Source organism: Amblyomma mixtum, chromosome 9, assembly GCF_055824585.1.
Source record: "Amblyomma mixtum isolate Tamu chromosome 9, ASM5582458v1, whole genome shotgun sequence".
NCBI lineage: Eukaryota > Metazoa > Arthropoda > Arachnida > Ixodida > Ixodidae > Amblyomma > Amblyomma mixtum.
The window spans coordinates 60,505,144-60,529,977 of NC_143020.1; the positions used below are offsets into that span (position 1 = coordinate 60,505,144).

The following is a 24,834-nucleotide window of genomic DNA, read 5'->3' on the forward strand; positions in this document are numbered from 1 at the left end:
TTGATCCAATAAAAACACAGCTGAAATATGCTTCTCTTCAGCCTGCTGGCGAATGTACTGCAGATCACCAAAATTGCAATCATTTTTCATTTTTTCAATCTCTGTTTTGTACTGGTCAACTGTACATCGAAGCTTTTCAACCTGCTTTTTCAGATCCCTTTCTCTGCGTTTCCATCTTGTTCTTTCAGTTGCAAGTAGGCTAGATACTCCAACATTCACTTGCATTGCTTGGTGTGAAACCTCTGCATGTGTGCTATTTGAAGCCCCCTGCGGTTCCTTTTCATTTTCAGGTCTTGCCTGTTCATCTTTTTCTGGATAAGCCGACGGGCTGGCCTCTTGACAGTTGTCCTCTTGACAGTTGTCCTCTGACATTTCTGCATCTGTGCCATCCTGCAACTTCTGCCGCTTTGCAGCTGGCTCAGGTTCCTTTTCTTTGGTTTTTGGAAACGCCCTCTTCTTGATGCTTTCTGTTTTCCTTTCGTGAAACTGCCTTGGCTTCATGTATGAAGGGTATTCCGGAAACAAGGAGGGTACTACACCTTTCTTGAGACGGCGCCGCTTGCCCTCCGCAAAGTCGGTTTCCTTGAAGTGCCGGCTACATACTCTTGAATAATTCGAAGTAGTGTTCGGCACCCAGTTCTCCCTCCGTATGGCTCTCAACCACTGCTCCCGTAGCGCCATGTCCGCCGGAATCTCGTGGAAAGAGATGCCTGGAATCTTGCTTTTCCCATCTGAGCGGCAACGCGGCACACAGCAGTATGCCATTAGGTCCTGCAAGGCAATGGTGAGCGGTTTAATAATGCGCTTCGATATTACAGTCGTATGCTTAAAAAGTTCAGTGCAACCACACAAATTCGTCGAGCGCGAGTGCAAAAACTAAACTAATTAAGAGCTCTCAGTCAGAAAATGCGCCCACAAATATTCGAATTATACACACAGTACGCCACAGACAGATATAGGACTTTATGCAGGCTACAAATAACATTATTGCTATCAATAAAAAAATCTTGGCTCACCGTTCATGTGATGTGATGTGTGGTTCAGCATGCGTTGAGCGTCGCCGATTCTCGGCGAAGCACGAAGTCAGCGTCTGAGCAGTACTGTCACATCGAACGCCAGCAAGCTTTGTTTTGTTTTTTTTTTTTTTTTTTTTTTTTGCACGTGCGGGCCAAAGAGACTGAATTGCCAGTGACAAGGATCCAAATACGCGCATGCGACTGACCGACAGCGTGGTCAGCGTTGTGCAGCAGCAGACGACAAATGCAGTCGACCCCCACGTGACTAGTGCCACCACTCGGCATTCAGTAGCGTAACCAACTGAGGTGCGCCGACGGCCGCGGAGGGCGCATTTGGCAGGCACAGAAAAAATATAGGAGGCTATGGGACTGCAGAGCAATTTTAAGCTTACGTTGACTACCTTGTCTTGTATTTTGGTGGCCGTGTTCGTTGCTTTCAGTTTTGTCCGTGTTGTTGAGCTGCATGAACTCATGGACTGAGAGTTCTCTGCAGTCAACATCGTCAGCAAGTTCCGGCTGCTTCTATAATAAACAGTGTTTCAAAAATACGAGGCTGGGAAAAACACATTGTTCTCACAGTGCCTTGAGTACCTAATCAGTGACGAGTGCCAGCAGATGTTTAGCCCGGGTATCATCTCAGCTTGGCAGAATCGATGCTTGCTTTTAATGCGTTCTCATTAGAAGCGTCTCTGAAATGTAAATGGTGACCAACGTTGTGCGTTGCAAACCTTGTGACATTTTCACGACCTGTTCACCGTGGCATTTGGCAGCTAAACTAATGAACGGTCGTGAGATGTTGCTCGGGAAGAGCAACCTTGGTATCACAAGCCCCACCTGTCGGGGCAGTGGCGCATTGCTTAACCGCTGTTCTGTTGTGCCAGGAGTGGAATGAGGACTTCCGGCTATTTATGAATGTGAATTAAAGAATGACCGATTCCGCATATATCAGCAGCAACAGAAAATATGAACGCATTCAAATGATCCACCAAGGATTGCCTAAGAGTTTTTATTTTGGCTATATACACTATCTTCCGATCTCACGTAGAGTGATGTAGCGAGCTTGTCATGGTGTTTGCTACCACCAGGAGCGCCTTTACTATGACAGGAATCAAAAGGCAACCATTGCGGCATGTGTCACGCCATTCTTGATCCACTGTGCTGCCTTAAAGGATTTTGCACAGGCAGTAAAACAGACTTTCATGTATAGAAATCTTTCCTGTTTATACTGTGATGAAATATATGCATGTTTGGAAAAAAACAGCTAGAAGAACGGGACGCAAGTGAGGAAACACGGACAAACGCGTTCTTCTTTCGCACTGGTTTTTGCAAACATGCATCCTTTCCAACTTGCCCAGTTCAGTATATTTGGGATGAAATATATTGCTGCTCTAGTAACAGAATCGTCTCTATCTGGTCTCAATGCATTTCTGTACCTTAATAAGCACTACTACCCTGCAAACATATCCGTTTCATTTTATTCTTTCATTTCATTTATTTACCTTAAAGGCCCCTTTCGGGGTATTACATAAGGGGTGGGGTAATCAAAAATTGTTATTTTTTCATGATGACATATGAAGTTCAATGTTGGCGTTGAAGAGTGATGGGCAGGTGATAGCAGCAGCGGAGTGGGAGAGGCCGTTCCAGTCTGACGCGGCTCGTGGAAAGAAGGAGGTGGAAAAGGTTACGGTACGGGCGCGTGGACGAGTAACTTGAAGGGGGTGACCAGTGCGATGTGAAATGCGCAGCGGAGGTGCGCAGATGTATGGTTCATGGCGGAGTGAGCTGTAATAAAATTTACGAAAAAGAGATAGTGTTGCGACGCGACGACGGCAAGAAAGACTTCGTAAGTTGGACAGTGATTTCAGGGATGACACACGGACTTCGGATGAATATTGGGAGTGAATGAAACAGGCGTCGCGATTTTGCACGGCTTCAAGTGCATCGATTGGATATGCTTGGTGGGGGCTCCAAATGGGGGATGCGTATTCTAGTTGTGGCCTTACCAATGATGTGTAAGCGAGTAATTTGACCTCTTTTGTTTCGTTACGTAAATGGCGCTTCAGATATCCGAGGGTTCTGTTTGCAGATGAAATAACGTTAGTAACATGTTCCCGCCGAGTTAAATCATGACACACAGTGATACCTAAGTATTTATATGAATGAATGTGCTCTATTGGATTGTTAGAAATTCTATTGGAAAAGGACAACGGATTAAGTCTGCGGTGAAACGAAATAAGCTTGCATTTGTTAGGGTTAAGTGTCATTAGCCAATCATCGCACCATTTTTCAATGCGGTTAAGATCATCCTGAAGGGCTTTTTGGTCGGAAGTGTTAGTTAGTAAGTTGTAGATAACGCAGTCGTCGGCAAATAAACGGATATTGCATGATATATGTTCTGGCAAGTCATTTATGTATATTAAGAAGAAAAGAGGACCTAGGACCGAGCCCTGAGGTACGCCTGAGGTTACGGGGGCAGAAGGAGATGACTGGTTGTTAACAGCAACTGGCTGAAAGCGACACGTTAGAAATGCTTCGATCCATTTTAAGATGTTAGGATGCAAGTTCAGCTGCGAAAGTTTTAGCATCAAACGTCGATGGGAAACTTTGTCGAATGCTTTAGCAAAGTCTAAAAAAATTGCGTCAGTCTGGATATTCAAGTCGAGGTTCGCATGCAGATCGTGAAGAAAGAGTGCTAATTGTGTGTTACAGGAATAGTTTTTCCGAAATCCATGTTGTGCAGGATGAAAGAATTTGTTACCATCCAGGAACTGCATGATTTCAGAGTAGATGATATGCTCCATGATTTTACACGGTACACTTGTGAGCGAGATAAGACGATAATTTAATGGTGAATTTTTGTTACCGGATTTGTAGACTGGAACGACCTTTCCCTTCTTCCAATCATCAGGTATGGTGCCTGTGGAGAGTGACTGAGCAAACAGTAACAATAAATATTCGGCAGAAATGCACTTTGTGTTCTTTAAAAGTTTAGAATTTATTTCGTCAATGCCTACTGCAGATGAAAGTTTAATTTTATCTATTAAGAACATTCTTCCATTAGCAGAAACATTGGTTACAGGCATGGTGTGTGGAATGGTTGCAGGCAGAATAGGTAAGGGCGCATCAGGCTCGCTTGTGAAGACAGAGAAAAAAGCAACTGAAAAGATATTAGCACATTCAGTATCGCTTAACGGCTCTCCTGAATCTTTATTCAGGTTAACTGAATGCGTATTACTAGGGTTTATAATTTGCCAGAACTTTTTTGTGTTACTTCTTAAGATTCTCGACAAGTCGTCGTGATAAAAGTGTTGCTTAGCGTTTTTGACAGCTGATAAATACGAGCTCTCGGCGGCATAATATTTGTCCCATGAGCAGGTGCTGTGATTGGCTTTAGCTGCGCGGAATAGGCGTTTCTTTTTATTTTCGAGTTTTTTCAGTGACTTTGTGAACCAAGGCTGGTTTCGAGTGTCATGAAAAGTAGTCTTCGGGATGTATTTATCTGCCAGAGAGTTAAGCTTTTGTTTAAATATTGACCAGTTTTCCTGGATAGATCTGCTTTGAAAAGTTGCGTTAAAAGATGGAAAGAAGGCGTGCAGCTCGCTATATATTGCTTGATAGTTGCCTTTATCGTGCAGCCGGATTGTCTTTCCCGGACTGTGGCGAGGAATTGGTTTGAAATTAAAGACTGTGTGGATGACTTTATGGTCACTAATTTCCCGCAAGTAAGTCATGGAGGAGAAACTTTCAGGATGGCTTGTTAATACTAAATATAAAATATTTGCGGTGTCCATTACTACACACGTAGGTTCTAGTACAAGTTGGGCAAGATTAAAATTCGAACAGATATCAAGAAATTCTTTTGTATCCGCTCGATTATCTATGGAGTGCACCGGGTTATGCCAGTTAATAGTCGGGTAATTGAAGTCCCCGAAGAGGAGAATGTGAGCGTTGGGATACCGCGAGGTTAATTTAGACAAGGTTGCGTTCAGCTGGCGGCAAAAATGGGGAGTGTTGTGTGGCGGCCTGTAGCAGACACCCAGCAGCACAGAATGTGGTGCGGATCGACAGAGGAGCCAAATTAATTCAAGGTCGGATGAAATGTTTAGAGCAGTGCATGATAAGTGGTTGCTTGCCGCAATCAGAACACCACCACCATGTGCGTTTTTACGATCTGAACGAAAGACAGCAAAATTTGGCAGATCAGCAAGCACGTCGCCATCACTAATGTCATTTGTTAGCCACGTTTCTGTTAATATAAGCGAGTTGCTATCAGATGATAACACCAGGTTTGACACGAGCTCTCGCTTCGGGATGAAACTGCGTATACTAGTAAAGATTGCCGAAAACGTAAGATTAGGACGAGGACATGTTTGGGAACGGTGTAGTGCCGACTTGCGTCGCCGTGGTGGCTAGAAGATTTCTTTTACTGTTTGCTCAGTCTCATCAAAAAAGTAGCGTTTGGGGCCTATATGAAGGGTTTTGTACCGCAAAGAAAATTTAGTTGTCTTTGATTTGGCAAACGCGACAAGTTGCTTTCTTATATTTTGAACTCGGCGGGAGAAATCCTCACCAATGCTGAAATCAGTATCTTTTAGTTTGGGGCCATTTGAGAGGATCATTTGTTTTGTTTTAAAAGACGCAAACTTTACAATTATGGGACGCTGGCGTTCTGAGTTGTGACGCCCAAGACGGTGTGCACGTTCGATATCTTTACTGTGTAACGTCAAATCGAGCTGATCGGAGCAGTGGCGAATTATGACTTCTTCGGAATCGGCAAATGACTCGGATGGTGTAGGATCGGAAAGGCCGTAGAAAATCAAATTGCATCTTCGTGAGTGGTTTTCGGCGTCATCAAATCGGGCTTCCCGATCCCGCACCAGTTGAGTAGTCTTTTCCGTGTTGCATTGCACACACTCGACATCTGTTTTCAAAGTAACCAGGTTCTGGTAGTGGCTCTCTAAATCGGCAATCCTCTGAATTAGATCTGTAATAGTTTTCTCTGTAGTTGTTAACTTGTTTTTGATGTCTTGGACGTCACTAATTATTGTAGCCTGACCTGAGGACAACTTCTTCAATTCAGCAAGCACTGCCTCTGCACTGGCAGGTCCCGGGTTTGTTTTTATGTCCCCGGACAACAGTAGCAAGATGCCAATCGTTTCTAAACATGCAATAGCAACATCGACACAACACTGTGGGCTCGGAAGCTGCACCAGGCAGTAATTACTAGTTTTCTTTGCAAAGAAGGCGTATGGGTTACTGACCTGCATCATGAACAGAAGCGGATTAGTGGTCTGCTTCATGGTACAGCCACCAAGCCCACAGAGCGCGGCCGATGATTGCCGCTCTTTTATACACGGTGTGCCAGGTGCCGTCGATGACGATAGGTGTGTCCAAGGTTCCGGAAGTGTCCAGGGTTCCAGCGATGACGCTGGCAGGTTTGAAGCGCTGATGGCGTTGAGGCAACGGGCATGCGTATCACTGTAGGGGTATCCAGGCAGGTCTGACGCCGCGCATTCCACCCCAGCCGAAACAAGGGCGGGAAGCAGCGCGTGTGTAACGACTGCTGCAAGCACCTGCATCATGAACAGAAGCGGATTAGTGGTCTGCTTCATGGTACAGCCAAAAAGCCCACCGTTACTACCCAAGGCTCTTGAGGTTTACTAATCTGCCCTTGAAATCAACACTGGGCTGCCAGATTACGGTTGTTGAATCTACAGAGCATATAAGCACCTCCTTTATGAGAATTTGAGTTTTTTTATGTACTTATTTTCTTGCTTTGCTTGATTTTGCAGGCTAGTGTACGCCAGGTACCACAAGCTGCCAAGAATGATCCCTTCAAACTGCTTCCAACCTTTACTTTCTGAATGCCTCACTCATCAAGGCCTATAAATTTACATACACATTAGTAGTATTGTCTGGTGTATCCACAGTATTAGGCTGTGAGCGGGACCAGATGTCTTTCAAATACACAGGTGTCTGCTGCATTCATCATCATCATCATCAGTCTTAACCACAGCCACTGTAAAACAAGGCACCTCCTGTATCCCTTCAATTAACCCTGTCTTGTAGCAGCTGCGGCCACCTTATGCCCGTAAACTTCCTAATCTTATCTGCCCACCTGACTTTCTGATGTCCCCTGCTACGGTGCTACTCGTTACCTTAAGCGATTCGCTTCCAAAAAAGGCGATTCACTGACCTCGCTTGAAGATAATGCATTATATATGTATCACCAAATGGCACTATATGCTTAACTGCTAATTTTTGGACAGTAGCTTTCATGCCACATGACAGTTGCTCACCAGTTTTGAAAATATATTGTAGGAAAAAATTTTTTTTCTCGTCGCTTCTTTTGAACACGACCGTGGCATCGCGGGAAGACTGACGTTTCAAGGATGCTAAAAGCCATGTGCTGCTTCCTGGCAGTGAGGGGGATGCAGACTGCAAATACCCTAAACTTTTAGATGAATGTGAAAGCAGTGAGTGTGAGTGTATCCACAGGGTGAAGATTATTTGCTCAGACTGTGAGCCTGGAACTTCCGACATAGCTTGAACTCCGGCTTGGAAATCCGAAAGTGTGCAAGGAAATATTCGTCATTGTGATGAAATACTGTGCTTTCTTTCAGTTCGTTGTTATGGGTACCAGTATTATGAGGACAAAGAGTACAGCTTGCCCGAGGGAAAACCTTCGAAGGCAACATACTGTTGCAGCCTGTTGAGACCTTCATGCATATTTAAAACAGCATGTTCAGTGATCTGCATATGCAAAGTTAGGTGCATGAGAACCCATCTGGTTGTACCAAGAGAACTAGCTAGGCTAGCCGAGCTGAAATTGAGAGCATTGTAAAAGATACACAAGAGACATTGCATATCTGCCAGTAGGAAACATTCTTTTCTAAAACGTGTACTGATATTTAGTAGCACAATGTTGGTCGCACTTCTCTTTTCCAGCCCACATTCTTTTAATTTTTGGGTCTGCAAAAGAATGCATTATGATGTGTAGTCAGATGTGCTTTTTGTGGTTGGTCACCTCTGCTTTGTGCACTGTCATTTACACAAAGGCACGCAAGCCCCGCTGCATGTGGGATTGTGTTTTTAAGGCGTAAGCCTTACTTGCCCCTATTAAGCGATAATCTGCACGCACGTGATAATACTCAGTGGTACCCTTAAAGGATGGCGTCCTCATGCAGACAGTCGGCACATCGGAATGCAACCTGGCAGGTGCCGGTCGCATTAATGATTAGTCGTGCGAGGTTGCTGGTTAAGAGCAACCTGGATTGTGCAAATGCCATCGATGGCAGCACCTGCCATTCCAGGGCAGTGGCACACCACTTAACCGCTGCACCAGATGTGGTATGAGGACTCCAAGGGATCTGTGAATGTAAAGCAAAGAACGACCAATTCTGCATATATGGGTGTTATCCCATTAGCTATCAAGTCATACTCATAAAGCGTATCACCGCACAGATCAGAAGGGGTGTGGCAGCATCGCTGTGGCAGCCACCTAGAGCCATGCAGAGGTAGAATTGCCAAAAGTGCGGCATCAGGTTGCATCACACGGCAGCGTATGTCGACTGCGTTTACAAAGTGAGCGGGCTGGCTTGCACCTTCTCGCATGTAAGCAGTCGTAAGTGTCTCTGCCGACTTTTTTTTCCTGTAGTGATGCTTCTTTGCTCTCCGTCATTTTGCAGGCCAGTATTCATAAGCCATGCTGCACAAGTTGACAGAGGAAGAAAGCTCCGGTACCACATCCACCAACCTTCAATGGCTCCAATACTTCATGCTCAAATTTGGGTGGAAATTGTTTTGATGGAATTGCTTAAATTACAGGGATTTACTAATAAGGAAAGGGGGCACTGTCATAAAAACGAAATTTTGTTTACTGAACCCATTTTAGAAACACTTGATGAGTTCTTTTTTTTGGGGGGGGAATGACAACCGGCAGTCCGACTGGAGGCAGGCAGAGGTCAGAAAAGGGGAGGGAGGGAATAAAGGGTGTGCCAGTGAAGCAGCATTTTCGGTGGTCACTGCTAATACTTAGGAGGTACTGGGTTCTTGTTTTTTGGCTCGAGAGCTGCAGAGCTCAAACTATGTGTGTTACTCTGGTAAAAGGGCTGTCTCTTGCAGAGTTGAAATCAAGCACTGAATGAGATTATGTAACATTTGAGTTGTAGCACACATGGAGGACAACAAACTTCTCACTTCGATCAAATGGCAACCTCCCGCCTGTGTTCTCTTGTTGTGCTGTGCACTTTGTGACTTGGAGGAATTAAAAAAAATGGACTGCTGGTTCTCGTCCTTAAAGACAAAGGACTGTTGTTTTCAAAACATTGTTGTCAATTGAAAAGAATAGCGCGGATAAGAAATGCGGCCAATGTTTACTGCAAAATGGGATGAATCAGACCTCGTCCTGTTCATAGACCATGGCCGGATTGGCGAAACAGAAGTGATATTTATTATGAAGGTCTTCGTGTGTGACATTATGTGCGATGGCATATAAGTGGAAGTGTGCTGGATATTATGTGATCATTTAGTACAAGTGTGTAAATTAAAAAGCAGAAACCTCTGTGGAAGAAAACTGTATGCATTGGAATAATTGACCTTTGTGTGCCTCAGTGTTTGACGCATCATTCTTTATTGTGTGTCTCATGCTGATGCTTCCTTAAATCATATGATGGGGCTGTACCACCTTGGCACTAGTCTTTTTTATAACTTGCTTTGTTTAATGATTAGGGCTTTCAGAACACAGCAGCTGCACAAAGCTGTTTCTGTCAATATTGTGTGGTGAATTTAGCTTTGTGATGTTTTTGCTGCTGTTGACTGGTTTACTGGAATTTCTGTGGTGTTGCTGAAGAGTACACTGTGATTCGTTGTGGTTGGTCACAAGTGACCTACCTTTCATGCGCATAGCATTTACTGACACTATCAAAACAGTATTTGTTGCTGTGTGCATTTAGCCTGCACTCTGACATCATTGGTTATTTTTTGAGGCTTCTTTATAGCAGGTCGCATTTTATTGTATGAGGTGTTGAAGTACTCTCTTGTCATTTTTTTTTGTTCCTTTCACTATACTGAAAACTCTTTTCCATATCCGTAACCCAATGAGCACTGAAATGCCACTGGACGTCCGTAGGACGTCCCAAACATCCGCAGGACGTTCAAGGCAGTTTCAGGGCCCATTGAGAATTCATTGTGTGTATCACCGTGTTTTAATTTCAAGCTGGGATTGTGATGTGGACTGAATTATCTTTCAGCTGGGCAGTTTTTTATTTTAATGTGAAGCTGCGTTAAAAAAAAAAATGCTTGCCCACTGTTTCTCCAGACCTCTGTGCGCTATTGATCGTAAACTCTGTTGTACAAGGTAGAGTCGGATTTACCAGATTTACTCATCTAAGACCTGCACTTTTTTCGAGCTTTGTCAGAGTGTGGTTGCATGAGTCGGAAGTGTATGCGTCGTAAATGTGTGTAAAAACAATGCAGCATTGCTGCAAATTTTGCACAGAATAATGGAACAGCTGGTGACTTAATACAAATACTTTTATTGATTATTCTTTACAGCTCTTGCTAGCCCATTCCAAGGGATGGTCGCCTTCACGGCCATCTTTGGGTTTGGAAATGCCAGTCACCTTAACACTCATTAGTTCTTATACTTGTATAGACTGACTTGTATCCCTTTTGATGAAGCCAGTAATTGTGCATGTGCCCTGGTCAAGCGTTGACTTGGTTGCGATAGCTTTCCAGTTTCTGCAGGTAATCGTTAGTTATTTGAGAGCTTAAGCGTAGTCCTCTTCTGATGCAGTTAGCAATTAAAAGTCAAATTTTTGCTTTCTAGCTGACTTATCCTTAAGTTAAACTTAGTGAATTTACTTTATAGAAACTGGCACATCTGTTGCATGATATTGTATTCCACAATTCACTGTTTCATGCATATAAGACCACTTGTGCTCTGGCAGTAGAGTCTTGTATCTTGGAGGTGTATTCTTGCTTTCAAATGCAGGCTTGAGCATTGGGGACTGCAAGCCTTGTGTACCTATTGGACAGAATTCAACAGGTTAGGTTCTGCAGTTTTTTCCCAAGAGTGCTTTTCTGAAGGTTGTCATTCAATGAGCAGGATGAAAGTAACAGAAGTTGTAGTTTTCGCACGAAAAGTGCTGTAAATGTCAGTTTGCTCTGTTGCTAAGCTCCGCCGACTGGCACTCATTAGGTATTAAAGGAGTATAGACACCTAATTTTGCGTCGTGTTTTCTTACCTATAATGATGTGGAATTCTCTACTTTGCACGAATCACCAAGTGGTATTCGCCTACGACCGCTATATAATTTATAATCGAATTTTTCTGTTAGGCTGTTTCGGTTTCAACAGCTCAACGATGGCTGTGGCATCAAAGAGGTGTTATAGGTCACGTGAGGCATGGAAAAACTGCGACTTAATCACTGCTTCGTTGTTTTAATTCAGTACAGTGCTGAAGCAGCCTTCCTCAAGAGCTGGAATGGCAATTTATGCAGAAGCACTGATTATACTGCAGTTTTTCATGCCTCACGTCACCTATAACCTCTCTTCGACGTCACAGCCATCGCCGGAACGGAAACAGCATGACAGGAAAACTGAATTATAAATTATTTAGCGGTCGTAGGAGGATAACGCGTGGTAATCCATGTATAATAATGCCTTACGCCTCATTACAAAGAAGAGAACACGTGCCCAAAAGTTAGGCGTCCTTACTCCTTCAAGCCCGCATGGGAGCATCACACAACTCAACTCAAACTGAGGGCAGTGTCTGTCATGAAACATGGGTTGAAGGCAGTGACTTTGGCTGGGTTACGGAGGCTGCCCTATTTTTGTTGGTAGTCGTGACATTTCTCTGCAGGCTGAAATGCTTTTCTAACAGCATCCAGAATTCGTAGTCGTGGTATCTTTAGTGATGTCACCCTTGTGCCAAATGCGCCAAACCAGACATTGCACCAAACTGCTCCACATTGTTCTAGAATTAGGCATCGCCGTTTCAACATGTAAATGAACGTATAAATCCACTTATAAGGGCCATTCGACGCCAACTGGTCCAGGATTTGCGCTCGACTATCTTCGGTTTCTTTTAAAAAGTCGGCCTATTTCGTTAATGTGACAAATATTATTTCCGAAGTGCTGTTTGCCAGTAGCATCACTATATCTTGCTTCAGACCTGAGTTCTTTTTAAGGCCAATTTACTGAATATAACTTTCAATAAACGTCCACAGCTGTTGATGAAAGTCTTCCACATTCATCTTTTATCACTAGCTCCATCTGAACAGTACATTGTTGGTTCCTGCATTTTAACATAAAGTACTCTGCCTTTAAAACACAGTGATGCTACTGGCAAAGTGCTATTTGCCAGTAGCATGACTATATCTTGCTTCAGGCCTGAATTCTCTTTAAGGATAATTTACTGAATATAACTCCACAGCTGTTGATGAGAGTGTCTTTCGCATTCGTCTTTTATCACTAGCTCCAACTGAACTGTGCGTTGTTGGTTCCTGCATTTTAATAATTTAACCCTTTGAGGGTCGAATTATTTTGAAGAAAACTTTCCCAGGTGGTCAAATTACTTTATTGCGGAACTTGAATCTACAAAATGTATATAATCGAGAATAAATAGTAAAAAAAAATTATGAACAGCACTTTGGTGACAGCATCACTCACAACTGGAAAATGTTCAATAGAATAGAATAGCAACGGTGATAAGCAAGCTAAGAGCAGCACCAATAAAGATAGAAATCAACTTTCGCCGCCTCTGCAAAACAGTGCCCACAAAGGGAAAACACGTTTCGCGCGACTGCGTTGCGATCCCGCGGCGGAATCGAAACCGCGTAGGCGCGTTGCCACAGAGGCCGAGAATACCTCGCGAGCAACGGTGATAAGCAAGCTAAGAGCAGCGCCAATAAAGATAGAAATCAACTTCGGCAGCCCTTGCAAGATAGTGCTGACAAAAAGAAAACTCAAATTTCGCGCGACTCCGTTGCGATCACGCGGTAAAACCAAAACTACAAAAGGGGTGTTGCCGCAGTCTGTGCCGCCGCGCCTAAGCTAGACATAAGTTCTGCTTATCTCCGTAAGAAGGCAGCACAAAATTCAAACACTTCTTGTAAGTCCTAAGAGGTGGCAGCACCCCCCATTGAGCACGCATTGTTCTTTTGGCGCAAAATTTCAAACGGAAGATCGAAACCGTACCCGTACGGCAAAGACCTTGCGGGACAGAAAACCGCCGCCGTACATATACGGCAAAAACCTTCAAAGGGTTAATACACTCCGCCTTTAAAATGCAGGTTCGGTCAGCACACTGCCCGATCATGGTGCACCGCCCGGGCAAGACTCACGCCATCAAAGTTGCTCTGCGAGCCTTTCCACGAGATCCACTCAGGCCAGCAAGGATAAACCAGCACAAAAGAAGCTGCATGAGTGCAGCCACTGCAACAAGAGATTCCTGCGGAGGAGCAGGCTAGCGGACCATCTCCGAATTCACACTGGCGACCGCCCATACCCGTGTGACCACTGCGATCGCAGCTTTACGCAAAAGGGAAACCTGATGCGACACCAGCGCACTCACACGGGCGAGCGTCCGTACCGTTGCGACTGTTGTGATAGCAGCTTTACACAGAGTGGTCACCTGGTGGCACACATCCGTACCCACACAGGTGAAAAGCCGTTTCAGTGCCAGCTGTGCCCCATGGCCTTTGTACAAGGTGCAAATCTTGCGAAGCATATTAGATCCCATAAGGGTGAAAAGCCGTACCGATGTGACTTGTGCCAAAAGAGATTCAGTCAGAGGCACAGTTTGAAACACCACAAGGAGTTGGAACATGGAACGGATGGTAGTGTTCCTTGAAACCGATTGGTAACATGTTTCGCTAGCTGTCCTGTTGCTTACTACCAGTTGGAATTATGCTAGCTAACTAGCCTGTCACTAGTGCTGCTTGCTAAGCACTATCAGTGTTGTATCACGTTTGTAAGCTTTCTTTTATGCTGGTGAATTTGTGATAAAGAAAAATTGGAGGGGACACTTAAGCTCGGAATGACACGAAATACGGCAGAGGACGAGAAATGAACGCCAAATATCTAGTTGGAGTAACATGAGATAAATGGAAATTTCTTTTGGGAATGACTTCAACGAGAGTGATCTTTTTATTCCAGGTATTTCATTGTTCAATTCTGCATGGAAAACGAGCTTTTAAATTATCAGTACGGACAAAGTAGAGCCTTAAGGTTAAGGCAGCTCCGGCTTGATTAGGGAATTGCCGGAAAAATGCAGAGGTTGTGTGACAGACAGTAAGAAGAATTGACTGTGCAGTTATGTGCATGGCAATTTTTATTTATTTATTTATTTAATCATACTGTTAACCCTTATTTGAGGGTCGTGACAGGGAGGGAACAGAAACAATTCATTCAAAGCACTAATATATACCAAAACATCAAGTATGAGTTAATATATCAATGAACATTTTGAGTCAGTAGTGCAAAAACAACATTCAAATGCAAATACTGTTACAACAGAGCTAATAACGCGAAAAAAAAATGCGAATTACAAATAGTACATACAAAAAAGCAGGTTAGCTCAGGTTAAAATATTGCTCAAGATTTTTTTCAAAAGCTGTCATGCAGACACGATGTACAACATGAGCAGGCAGTTCATTCCACAACTCTATTAGTTCGATTTTCATTTTCTGAATATCAGCTGTTTTTCTCTCAACATTTTTGGCTAGAGTCTTTGTTGTGTTGAAATATTACTGATATTTGCTGCTTACTTTGGAGATTTTACTAGTGATCTAATGTCTCAATGGTAATTAATAAAAAGTCTCGATAAACTACGTGCATTGTCATTTCTCAGTGAGTTGTCTCTGTGCCAAATAATAATGGCTTATTATTGTCTGAAGTGTTAGAGCACACCACTTTAAGTGTGCTTTAATTTTCTAAACATCGGCTGTTTTTCTATCATTTCCTTTTGAGCTAGCTTCCTCAGCTAGCCTGCCTCATGCAGCCATATGAGAATTTAGCAGGTGAGTGATATCCCAAATGCCTTCAGAACATTCACTCAGTCCATGCTGCCTTCACTTGTTATGTCTTAGGTGGCAGCTTAGAGATGTGCATTTATGGGAAGGCCCCCTTTGGTGTACACTCACAGACGACACAGTGGAGAACCGATGTGGTTGTGCATTTATGCACGAAAGCCTCATTTCATCATGCGATTCTTGTGCACGCAAGTGCCGAGGTTTTCAAACAGCTCATGACAAGTGTTTTGTTGGTATCAAACGTGATAGTCCAGACTGCTTTGCGCATATTTTATAATAATTGGGCAAGTGTGAACAACTAGGAAAGAAGAGAGTAAAGCGTGCCAGCGCTCGTTAAAACATACCACATACCTTTTTTCTTTTGCCATACATCTGTTGAAGGATCAGCTGAACTCAGGAAAATTTGCAGTTTTGCTTTCAAAATTAGTTTTTTTATTACTGAAATTTGAGTGAGTGGAAGCTGCAAAGAAATCTGGAATGCCCGCAAGCCACTTCATCTCGGAAACTGGGCCATTCTAGCTGTATTGAATGGCAGAAAAGCATGCTAGTCCCCAAATAACATTCACCACGCTTTCTGCACTTGAGAATGATAGCAAGCCACAAATCAAATGTTTTTTTTTTCCCCTTTTCTAGCTGGCCTTTTATTCCTAGTCCTGTTTCATGAATTTTCATTGACTAACTGATGTCTACTTGTATATTTCGAATTAAAAAATAAAACGAATGCTCAGTTGTTTCCAATAAAGTGTGGGTTTGGGCTAGTTGGTTATCCATTCTTCACAACGACGTGCACAGAAAACGACCATTCATTGCAGTGAATTCTTCTCGCCCTTCTCCAATGCCAGCAGGGAATGAGTAAGCAGTCGTAAGTGACTTTGCCGACTTTTTGTTTTTTTGTTGTGATGCTTCTTTGCTCTGCGTCATTTTGCAGGCCAGTATTCATAAGCCAAGCTGACACAGGAAGAAAGCTCCGATACCACATCTACCAACCTTCCCTGGCTTCAATGCTTCGTGCATAAATTGGGGTGGAAATTGTTTTAATGGAGTTGTTTAAATTGCAGGCATTTACTAATAAGGAAAGGGGGCACTGTCATAAAAATGAAATTTAGTTTATTGAACCCATTTTAGAAACACTGGATGTGTTCTTTCCTTGGAGATGACAACTGGCAGTCTGATTGGAAGCTGGGAGAGGTCAGAAAAGGGAAGGGGGTAGGGAATAAAGGGTGGCGGCGAAGGAGTATCTTTGGCTGTCACTGATAGTACTTAGGAGGAACTGGATTCTTTTTGCTTTTTGGCTGGAGAGCTGCAGAGCTCAAACTATACGTGTTACTCTGGTCAAAGGGCTGTCTCTTGAAGGGTTGAGATTAAGCACTGAATGAGATTACATAACGTTTTAGTTGTGGCACACACGGAGCACAACAAACTTCACACTTCGATCAAATGTCAACCTCACACCTGTGTTCTCTTGTGCTGTGCAATTTGTCACTTGGAGGAGTTAAAAAAGATGTACTGCTGGTTCTCGTCCTTAAAGACAAAGGACTGTTGTTTTCAAAACATTGTTGTCAATTAAAAAAAATAGCGGGGATAAGAAATGCGGCCAATGCTTACTGCAAAATGGGATGAATCAGACCTCGTCCTGTTCATAGACCATGGCCGGATTGGCGAAACAGAAGTGATGTTTATTATGAAGGTCTTCGTGTGTGACATTATGTGCAAGAGCATATAAGTGGAAGTGTGCTGTATATTATGTGATCGTTTAGTACAAGTGTGTAAATTAAATAGCAGAAACCTCCGAAGAAGAAAACTGTATGCATTGGAATAATTAACCTTTGTGTGCCTCTGTGTTTGACGCATCATTCTTCATTGTGCGTCTCATGCTGATGCTTGCTTAAATCATTTGATGGGGCTCTACCACCTTGGCACTTATCTTTTTTTTTATAACTTGCTTTGTTTAATGATCAGGGCTTTGAGAACAGAGCAGCTGCACAAAGCTGTTTCTGTCAATATTGTGTGATGAATTTTGCTTTGTGTAGTGTTTTTGCCGCTGTTGACTGGTTTACTGGAATTTCTGTGGTGTTGCTGAAGAGTACACTGTGATTCGTTGTGGTTGGTCACAAGTGACCTACCTTTCATGCGTATAGCATTTACTGACACTGTCAAAACAGTATTTGTTGCTGTGTGCATTTAGCCTGCACCCTGACATCATTGGTTACTTTTTGAGGCTTCTTTATAGCAGGTCGCATTTTATTGTATGAGGTGTTGAAGTACTCTCTTGTCATTTTTTTTTGTTCCTTTCACTATACTGAAAACTCTTTTCCATATCCGTAACCCAATGAGCACTGAAATGCCACTGGACGTCCGTAGGACGTCCCAAACATCCGCAGGACGTTCAAGGCAGTTTCAGGGCCCATTGAGAATTCATTGTGTGTATCACCATGTTTTAATTTCAATCTGGGATTGTGATGTGGACTGAATTATCTTTCAGCTGGGAAGTTTTTTATTTTAATGTGAAGCTCCTTTGAAAAAAAAATGCTTGCCCACTGTTTCTCTAGAGCTCTGTGTGCTATTGATGGTAAACTCTTTTGCACAAGGCAGTGTCGGATTTACCAGATATACGTGTCTAAGACCTGCTCTTTTTTCGAGTTTTGTCCGAGTGTGGTTGCATGAGTTGGAAGTGTATGCGTCATGAATTGTGTGTAAAAATGATGCGGCATTGCTGCAAATTCTGCACAGAATAATGGAACAGCTGGTGACACATTACAATTACTTTTATCGATTATCATTCACAGCTTTTGATTCTGTTGCTGTATGATGACTTCACTTCATCAGTGTGTTCCAAGAGATGGTCACCCTCACTGCCATCTTTGGCGCTAGAAGTGCCAGTCACCTTAACACTCATTAGTTCTTATGCTTGTATAGATTAATATTCTTTTTTATGAAGCCAGTAATTGTGCATATGCCATGGTGAGGTGTTGATTGGTTGTGATTGCTTTCCAGTTTCTGCAGTTAATCGTTAGTTTTTTTGAGAGCTTAAGCATAGTCCTCATCTGAATGCAGTTAGTGATTAAAAGTGAAATTTTTGCTTTCTAGCTGTGTAATGTGAATTCAACTTATTGAATTCACATTACACAAACTGGCACATCTGTTGCATGAGATTGTATTCCACAATTCACTGCTTCATGCATATAACACCAATTGTGTTCTAGCAGTTGATTCTTGTGTCTTAGTGGTGTATTCTGGCTTTCTAATGCAGGCTTGTGCATCGGGGACTGCAAGCCTTGTGTACCTCTTGGACAGAATTCAACAGGTTAGGTTCTTCAGTTTTTCCCAGGAGTGCTTTTCTGAAGGTTGTCATTCAATGAGCAGGATGAAAGTAACAGAAGTTGTAGTTTTTGCAGGAGAAGTGCTGTAAATGGCAGTGTGCTCTGTAGCTAAACTCCGCCGACTGGCATTCTTTAGGTATTAAAGGAGTATAGACACCGAATTTTGGCGTCGTGTTTTCTTATCTACAATGATGCGGAATTCTCTACTTTGCACCAATCACCAAGTGGTATTCGCCTACGACCGCTAAATAATTTATATTCGAATTTTTCTGTCATGCTGTTTCGATCTCAACAGCCGAACGATGGCTGTGACATCAAAGAGAGGTTATAGGTCTTGTGATGCATGGAAAAACTGCGACATAATCACTGCTTCGTTCTTTTAATTTAGTACAGTGCTGAAGCAGCCTTCCTCAAGAGCTGGAATGACAATTTATGCAGAAGCACCAATTATACTGCAGTTTTTCATGCCTCACGTCACCTATAACCTCTCTTCGACGTCACAGCCATCGCCAGAACTGAAACAGCATGACAGGAAAACTCAATTATAAATTATTTAGCGGTCGTAGGAGGATAACACGTGGTAATCCATGTATAATAATGCCTTACGCCTCATTACAAAGAAGAGAACACGTGCCCAAAAGTTAGGCGTCCTTACTCCTTCAAGCCCGCCTGGGAGCATCACACAACTCAACTCAAACTGACGGCAGTGTCTGTCATGAAACATGGGTCGAAGGCAGTGAATTTGGCTGGGTTACGGAGGCTGCCCTACTTTTGTTGGTAGTCATGACATTTCTCTCCAGGCTCAAATGCTTTTTCAACTGTATGCAGAATTCGCAGTAGTGGTATCTTTAGTGATGTCACCCTTGTGCCAAATGCGCCAAACCAGACATTGCACCAAACTGCTCCACATTGTTCTAGAATTAGGCATCGCCGTTTCTACATGTACATGAACGTATAAATCCACTTATAAGGGCCATTCGACGCCAACTGGTCCAGGATTTGTGCTCGAATATCTTCGGTTTCTTTTAAAAAGTCATGGCGTATTGCGTTGATGTGGCAAATATTACTTCCGAAGTGCTGTTTGCCAGTAGCAGCACTTTACCTTGCTTCAGACCTGAGTTCTCTTTAAGGCCAATTTACTGAATATAACTTTCAATAAACGTCCACGGCTGTTGACAAAAGCGTCTTCCACATTCGTCTTTTATGATTAGCTCCAACTGAACTGTACATTGTTGGTTCCTGCATTTTAATTTAAAGGGACACTGAGGAGAAATTGAAGTTGGCTTGTATCGACAGAATACCAGCTCCTGATTACAAAAACGCCACTCATACTGACAACAAAGCTCTTGTAACGTAGAAAAGAGCAAAAACCAAAATACAGGTATCGCCGCCACAGGCCAAACTCGCAAGTACAAGCGTGGTGACGTCATAGGACAAAGCAGTGTTGCTAGAACCAATGGTTCTAGCAACTCTAGGCCCTGAGAAGCCACAAATCCCTGAGGCGCAGCCAATGCATGCGCAAATGTCCTTGACGTCGCCAGATGGCGCCACGTGCCCGGCAGCTACGCGCGCTGCCGAAGCATCGGGACCAATCAGCGCCTGTTTTCTGGCGGTAGGCGTGCTCCCGGTATTCCGCTAGCGGTAACAAGGTACACGGTATGCTAAAGGTGTCTATTTGCGAGAACTTCGTTGACGATTTTGAGAACGAGATCCATCGTAACGCTGGCAAAACGCCAGTGCAAACGTAATCGAAGCGACTGTAGCGACGGCCGCAATAGCCGATAGATGCCTTCAACGTGCGGCCGGCGGTAGCATTCTTTTCGGCTGCTGCTAGGCCGCACCGCTGGCCGTCAGAAATCACGGAGTCTGCGGTACGTCATGTTTCACTTCACTTAGTCCTGTGTCGTCATAGGAGAATCCCAAGTTTGAATCAGAGCGGCGGGAAAAACTTTTTCAACTTCGAATCCAAATTTCTTAGAAATAAATGCATCTTTCGCTGCCGGCCAAGTGGCAACAAAGCCATGACATGCCGAACTATCGGATTTTACTATAAAAAAAATATTAATAGTGCTCTCCTCAGTGTCCCTTTAAAGTACTCTACCTTTAGAACACAGTGATGCTACTGGCAAATAGCACTTTTCCAGCAGCATCACTCTATCTTGCTTCAGACCTGAATTCTCTTTAGGGCCAATTTACTGAACATTACTTTCAATAAACATCCTTAGCTGTTGATGAAAGTGTCTTGAAGCCACATTCATCTTTTATCACTAGCTCCATCTGAACAGTACATTGTTGGTTCCTGCATTTTAATGTATGGTACTCTTACCTTTAAAATACAGTGATCCTAATGGCAAATAGCACTTTTTCAGTAGCATCACTATATCTTCCTTCAGACCTGATTTCTCTTTAAGGCTAATTCACTGAATATATCTCCACAGCTGTTGATGAGAGTGGCTTTTGCATTCATCTTTTATCACTAGCTCCAACTGAACTGTGCGTTCTTGGTTCCTGCATTTTAACTTAATGCACTCCGCCTTTAAAATGCAGGTTCGGTCAGCACACTGCCCGATCATGGTGCACCGCCCGGGCAAGACTCACGCCATCAAAGTCGCTCTGCGAGTCTTTCCACGAGATCCACTCAGGCCAGCAAGGATAAACTTGCAGACAAGAAGCTGCACGAGTGCAGCCACTGCAACAAGAGATTCCTGCGGAGGAGCAGGCTAGTGGGGCATCTCCGAATTCATAGTGGCGACCGCCAATACCAGTGTGACCATTGCGATAGCAGCTTTACGCAAAAAGGAAACCTGATGCGACACCAGCGAATTCACACTGGCGAACGTCCTTACCTTTGTGACTATTGTAATAGCAGCTTTGCACACCAGAGCACCTTAGTGAAACACCTGCGCACTCACACGGGCGAGCGTCCTTACCGTTGTGACCACTATGGTAGCAGCTTTACATTGAAGTGTAACCTGGTGGCACACATCCGTACCCACACGGGTGAAAAGCCGTTTCAGTGCCAGCTGTGCCCCATGGCCTTTGTACAACGTGCAAATCTTGCGAGTCATATTAGATCCCATAAGGGTGAAAAGCCCTTCCAATGTGACTTGTGCCAAAAGAGATTCAGTCAGAGGCGCAGTTTGAAACACCACAAGGAGTTGGAACATGAAACGGATGGTAGTGTTCCTTGAAACCGATTGGTAACATGTTTAGCTAGCTGTCCTGCTGCTTACTACCAGCTGGAATTATGCTAGCTAACGAGCCTGTCACAAGTGCTGCTTGCTAAGCAGTATTAGTGGTGTGTTACATTTGTAAGCTTTCTGTTATGCTTGTGAACTTGTCATGAAGAAAATTGAATAAAAATGGAATTGACACGAAATACGGCAGAGGACAAGAAATGAGCACCAAATATCTAAGTTGGAGTAACATCAAAACTAGCAAAACTATCTGAACTTAAAATTAGAATTGATACAAAACAGAGCTGCCAGATTTATTTCTAACAATTATACCCGCCAATCAAGTGTGTCTGAAATGAAAAAAGAACACGATCTCCCGCCCTTAGAAAAACGCCGCCAAGTCGCGCTTCTATGCTTGATACACAAGTACGTGGTGGTGGTGAAAATTTTTATTTTGGAAAAAAGAGTTTGTGAGCCACAGAGTGGCCCCGCTACATGGTCGGCGTCCCTAGTCCGGGACACCGCACGACGAGGCCCCGTCTCTCGCACGTTTCACCAGAGCCCTTTGGGACTCAAGCGAGGAGCAGTTGAGGAGGGCAGTCTCCCATGCCTCTCTGGAAGGGGTAGGGGAAGGGGGGAGGTGGGGATTTTGAGTACATGCCCACACCATGTGGAAGATATCACAGGTCTCCCCACAGTGTGGGCATCGCCCATCCGTGTTAGGATCGTAATGTTTTATTATTGCAGGACAGAGTAGAGTACCTGTCTGCAGGCGCCTTAAAGTTCGCTCCTCCGTCTTACTCAGCCCTTTTGCAGGGGCCGGGAAAAGGCGGTGGTTGTCGCTATAATGTGTTAATATTTCCCTGAATCGCAGCAGCGGCTGGTTAGTCTCCGAGCCAGAAGAGCTGGGATGAGGAGCCCGGTGAGTAAGCGCTCGGGCAGCCGCGTCAGCGGCCTCATTACCTCGTAAGCCCTGGTGGCCAGGAGCCCAAATGATTCGTTTGGGTGTTGGATCAGTGGCAGTCCGTCGTAGAATACAAGCAGCTAATGGGGAGATCTCCCCTGCCAAGTAATGTTCACATGCTTTTCGGGAGTCCGTGATGATTATTCTCGAATTGGCGTGGGCGGCAGCAAGCGCTATCGCTACTTCCTCGGCTGGCATTGAATTCGGGGCTCGAAAGGAGAGTCCATCAACGTGCATTTCTTTGTGAACGACAGCGGCCGAGTAAAATCCCGTGGGAGATGGCCCTGCTACGTCTCTATATTATACAGTGGGTCGGGAGCCGTGTTGTCTCTCAAGAGCCCGAGCCCGCGCTTGTCGTCTGTTTTCATGCATGTCGGTGTCCATGTTACGGGGGAGCGGGGAGACCCAGACCATATGGCGCCATAGTACTGGGATACGCTCCGCCTCCTCTGGAGTACAGTCGTGTTGGATGTGTAAGCGGTTTAGCAGGCGGCGCCCAGGAGCCGTCTGCGTGAGCCGCGTGTATTGGTTCACGAGGTGGGCCTCCCGCAGCTCCTGGTAGGAGTTTAGCACCCCCAATGCCTTGAGTTTGGCATTAGAGGTAGCCACCGGGAGATCCAGGGCTCGCTTAGTTGCCTTGCGGATGATGGCGTCTATTCGCGCCTCGTCTTGCTTAGTAGTGCGGAGATATGGCACGGCGTAGAGGATCCGACTAGTCATGAAGGCATAGACGAGCCGAAGCGCGTCCCTGCCCCGCAGACCACCCCGCTTGTTGGAAACGCGGCGGATCATGCGCCCTACCTGTTCGCCTACTCTCTTGAGTTTCGCAATAGTGGAGTCCGGTCTGAGCCTCTGGTGAATGAAAAGGCCCAGAATACGGAGCTCCTCCACCTCTCTAATAGGACCTCCTGAAAGAGAGATGTGTATTGCTGTCCTATCCTTTGGGTTCGCTCTGACATGCAGAAGCTCTGATTTCGCTGGAGCACATTGGAGCCCACAGTCATTAGCATACGCATCGACTATGGAAGCAGCCTGCTGAAGGCGGTCCTCCATGTCCCCAAGGCTCCTCTGAGTGGTCCAAATTGTAATATCATCTGCATATAACGCGTGTTGAATGCCTTCCACCCGGGCCAATTGGCTTGGGAGGCGCATCATAGCAATGTTGAACAGGAGCGGTGATAACACTGCTCCCTGAGGGGTACCCCGTGTTCCCATCATGTAAGGGCCGTATTCCTCGCCCTCAATCCGAAGAAAGGCCTGGCGATTAGACAAGAAATCTCTTACATACGCGTAGGTCCTAGCCCCACAATCGGTAGAACTCAAGTTGGCCAGGATGCTTCCGTGTTTCACATTGTCGAAAGCCCCTTTCAGATCAAGGGCGAGGATGGCTTTGTCATTGTGTTGCATAGTTGTGGGTCGTATTACATCCCTGTGCAGCTGGAGAAGGACATCTTGTGCAGACATGTGAGGGCGAAACCCGAACATGGTGACTGCAAAGAAGCCCTTACTCTCCAGGTATGGAGAGAGGCGATCCCGTACCATCGTCTCCATAAGCTTGCCCGCACATGAGGTCAGTGATATGGGCCTCAGGTTGTCCGTATTCACGGCCTTACCTGTTTTAGGGATAAACGTCACAAGTGACGTTTTCCACTCGGGAGGGAGTGGACGCCCGTCCCAGATCTGGTTGATGTATTCTAATAAATGAAGGTAGGCTGAGTCCGGTAGGTTCGCCAACAGGTTCACTGTAAGTACGTGTACACAGATAGACCATCACCTCTGCCACTCAACAATCCACTGCGCACGTTTCGACACTTGCATAATCATCTTAGTTTTTCTCGCATTTTCAGCCGTACAAAAGCGCTCAATTCATCTGCACTTCCTCGTGCCATTTCACTCTGGAATGATCTTCCTGGTGCAATTGCATCGTTACCTAACCCTGCGTCATTCCGTGAACATGTGTTTAACTTATACTGCTAGTGCTAAGTACATGTGTTATTTTGTACAACGTACATGTGTTACCATGTTAGCCTTATTTTTCTGTGTATATGTATGTATGCACCTGTAAGTATTGCGCTGTGTAGGTACGATTTAGTTTTCTGTTAGTTCTTGTGAATTATGTTCTGTTTTGATACTTATATACCCATTGTTTGCCTCTTGTTGCTGAAATCCTTTTTGATACTGTAACCCCCCTCACACAATGCCCGTTCGGGCCTGTGAGGTTCAATAAATAAATGGAAATTTCTTTTGGGAAATTACTTCAATGAGAGTGGTCTTATTATTCTAGGGATTTCATTATTCAATTCTGCATGGAAAAAAAAAAAC

At 44.4% G+C, this 24,834-nt stretch overlaps 2 protein-coding genes and 1 long non-coding RNA gene across 3 annotated transcripts in view; 2 read left to right on the forward strand and 1 right to left on the reverse strand.

Annotated features, from left to right (window-relative positions):
* The window catches only part of LOC149329230 (uncharacterized), a 17,059-nt gene extending 3,417 nt beyond the window's left edge, over nucleotides 1–13,642 (forward strand). Inside the window, exons 3-4 of the long non-coding RNA XR_016285553.1 lie at nucleotides 8,705–11,064; nucleotides 13,313–13,642. This is a non-coding gene — a long non-coding RNA (uncharacterized LOC149329230). The remainder of the gene's footprint in view (nucleotides 1–8,704; nucleotides 11,065–13,312) is intronic.
* LOC149329231 (uncharacterized) lies at nucleotides 4,322–6,619 on the reverse strand. Its single transcript, XM_089560165.1, has one exon. It carries the CDS (start codon nucleotides 6,596–6,598, stop codon nucleotides 5,426–5,428), a length of 1,173 nt encoding a protein of 390 aa, XP_089416291.1. The 5' UTR covers nucleotides 6,599–6,619; the 3' UTR covers nucleotides 4,322–5,425.
* Nucleotides 13,643–15,904: 2,262 nt separating the features above from the next.
* Nucleotides 15,905–22,157, forward strand: LOC149329232 (uncharacterized; the record flags this gene model as incomplete). Its single annotated transcript, XM_089560167.1, has 3 exons — nucleotides 15,905–15,914; nucleotides 18,303–18,356; nucleotides 20,920–22,157. Coding segments are annotated over 3 exons (708 nt in total), but the record flags the coding sequence as incomplete, so codon positions are not given.
* Between the last annotated feature and the right edge of the window lie 2,677 nt (nucleotides 22,158–24,834).

Bases quoted from the DNA above. Each gene is read 5' to 3' on its own strand.
- LOC149329231 (XM_089560165.1), bottom strand. From the start codon at position 6,598: ATGATGCAGGTGCTTGCAGCAGTCGTTACACACGCGCTGCTTCCCGCC.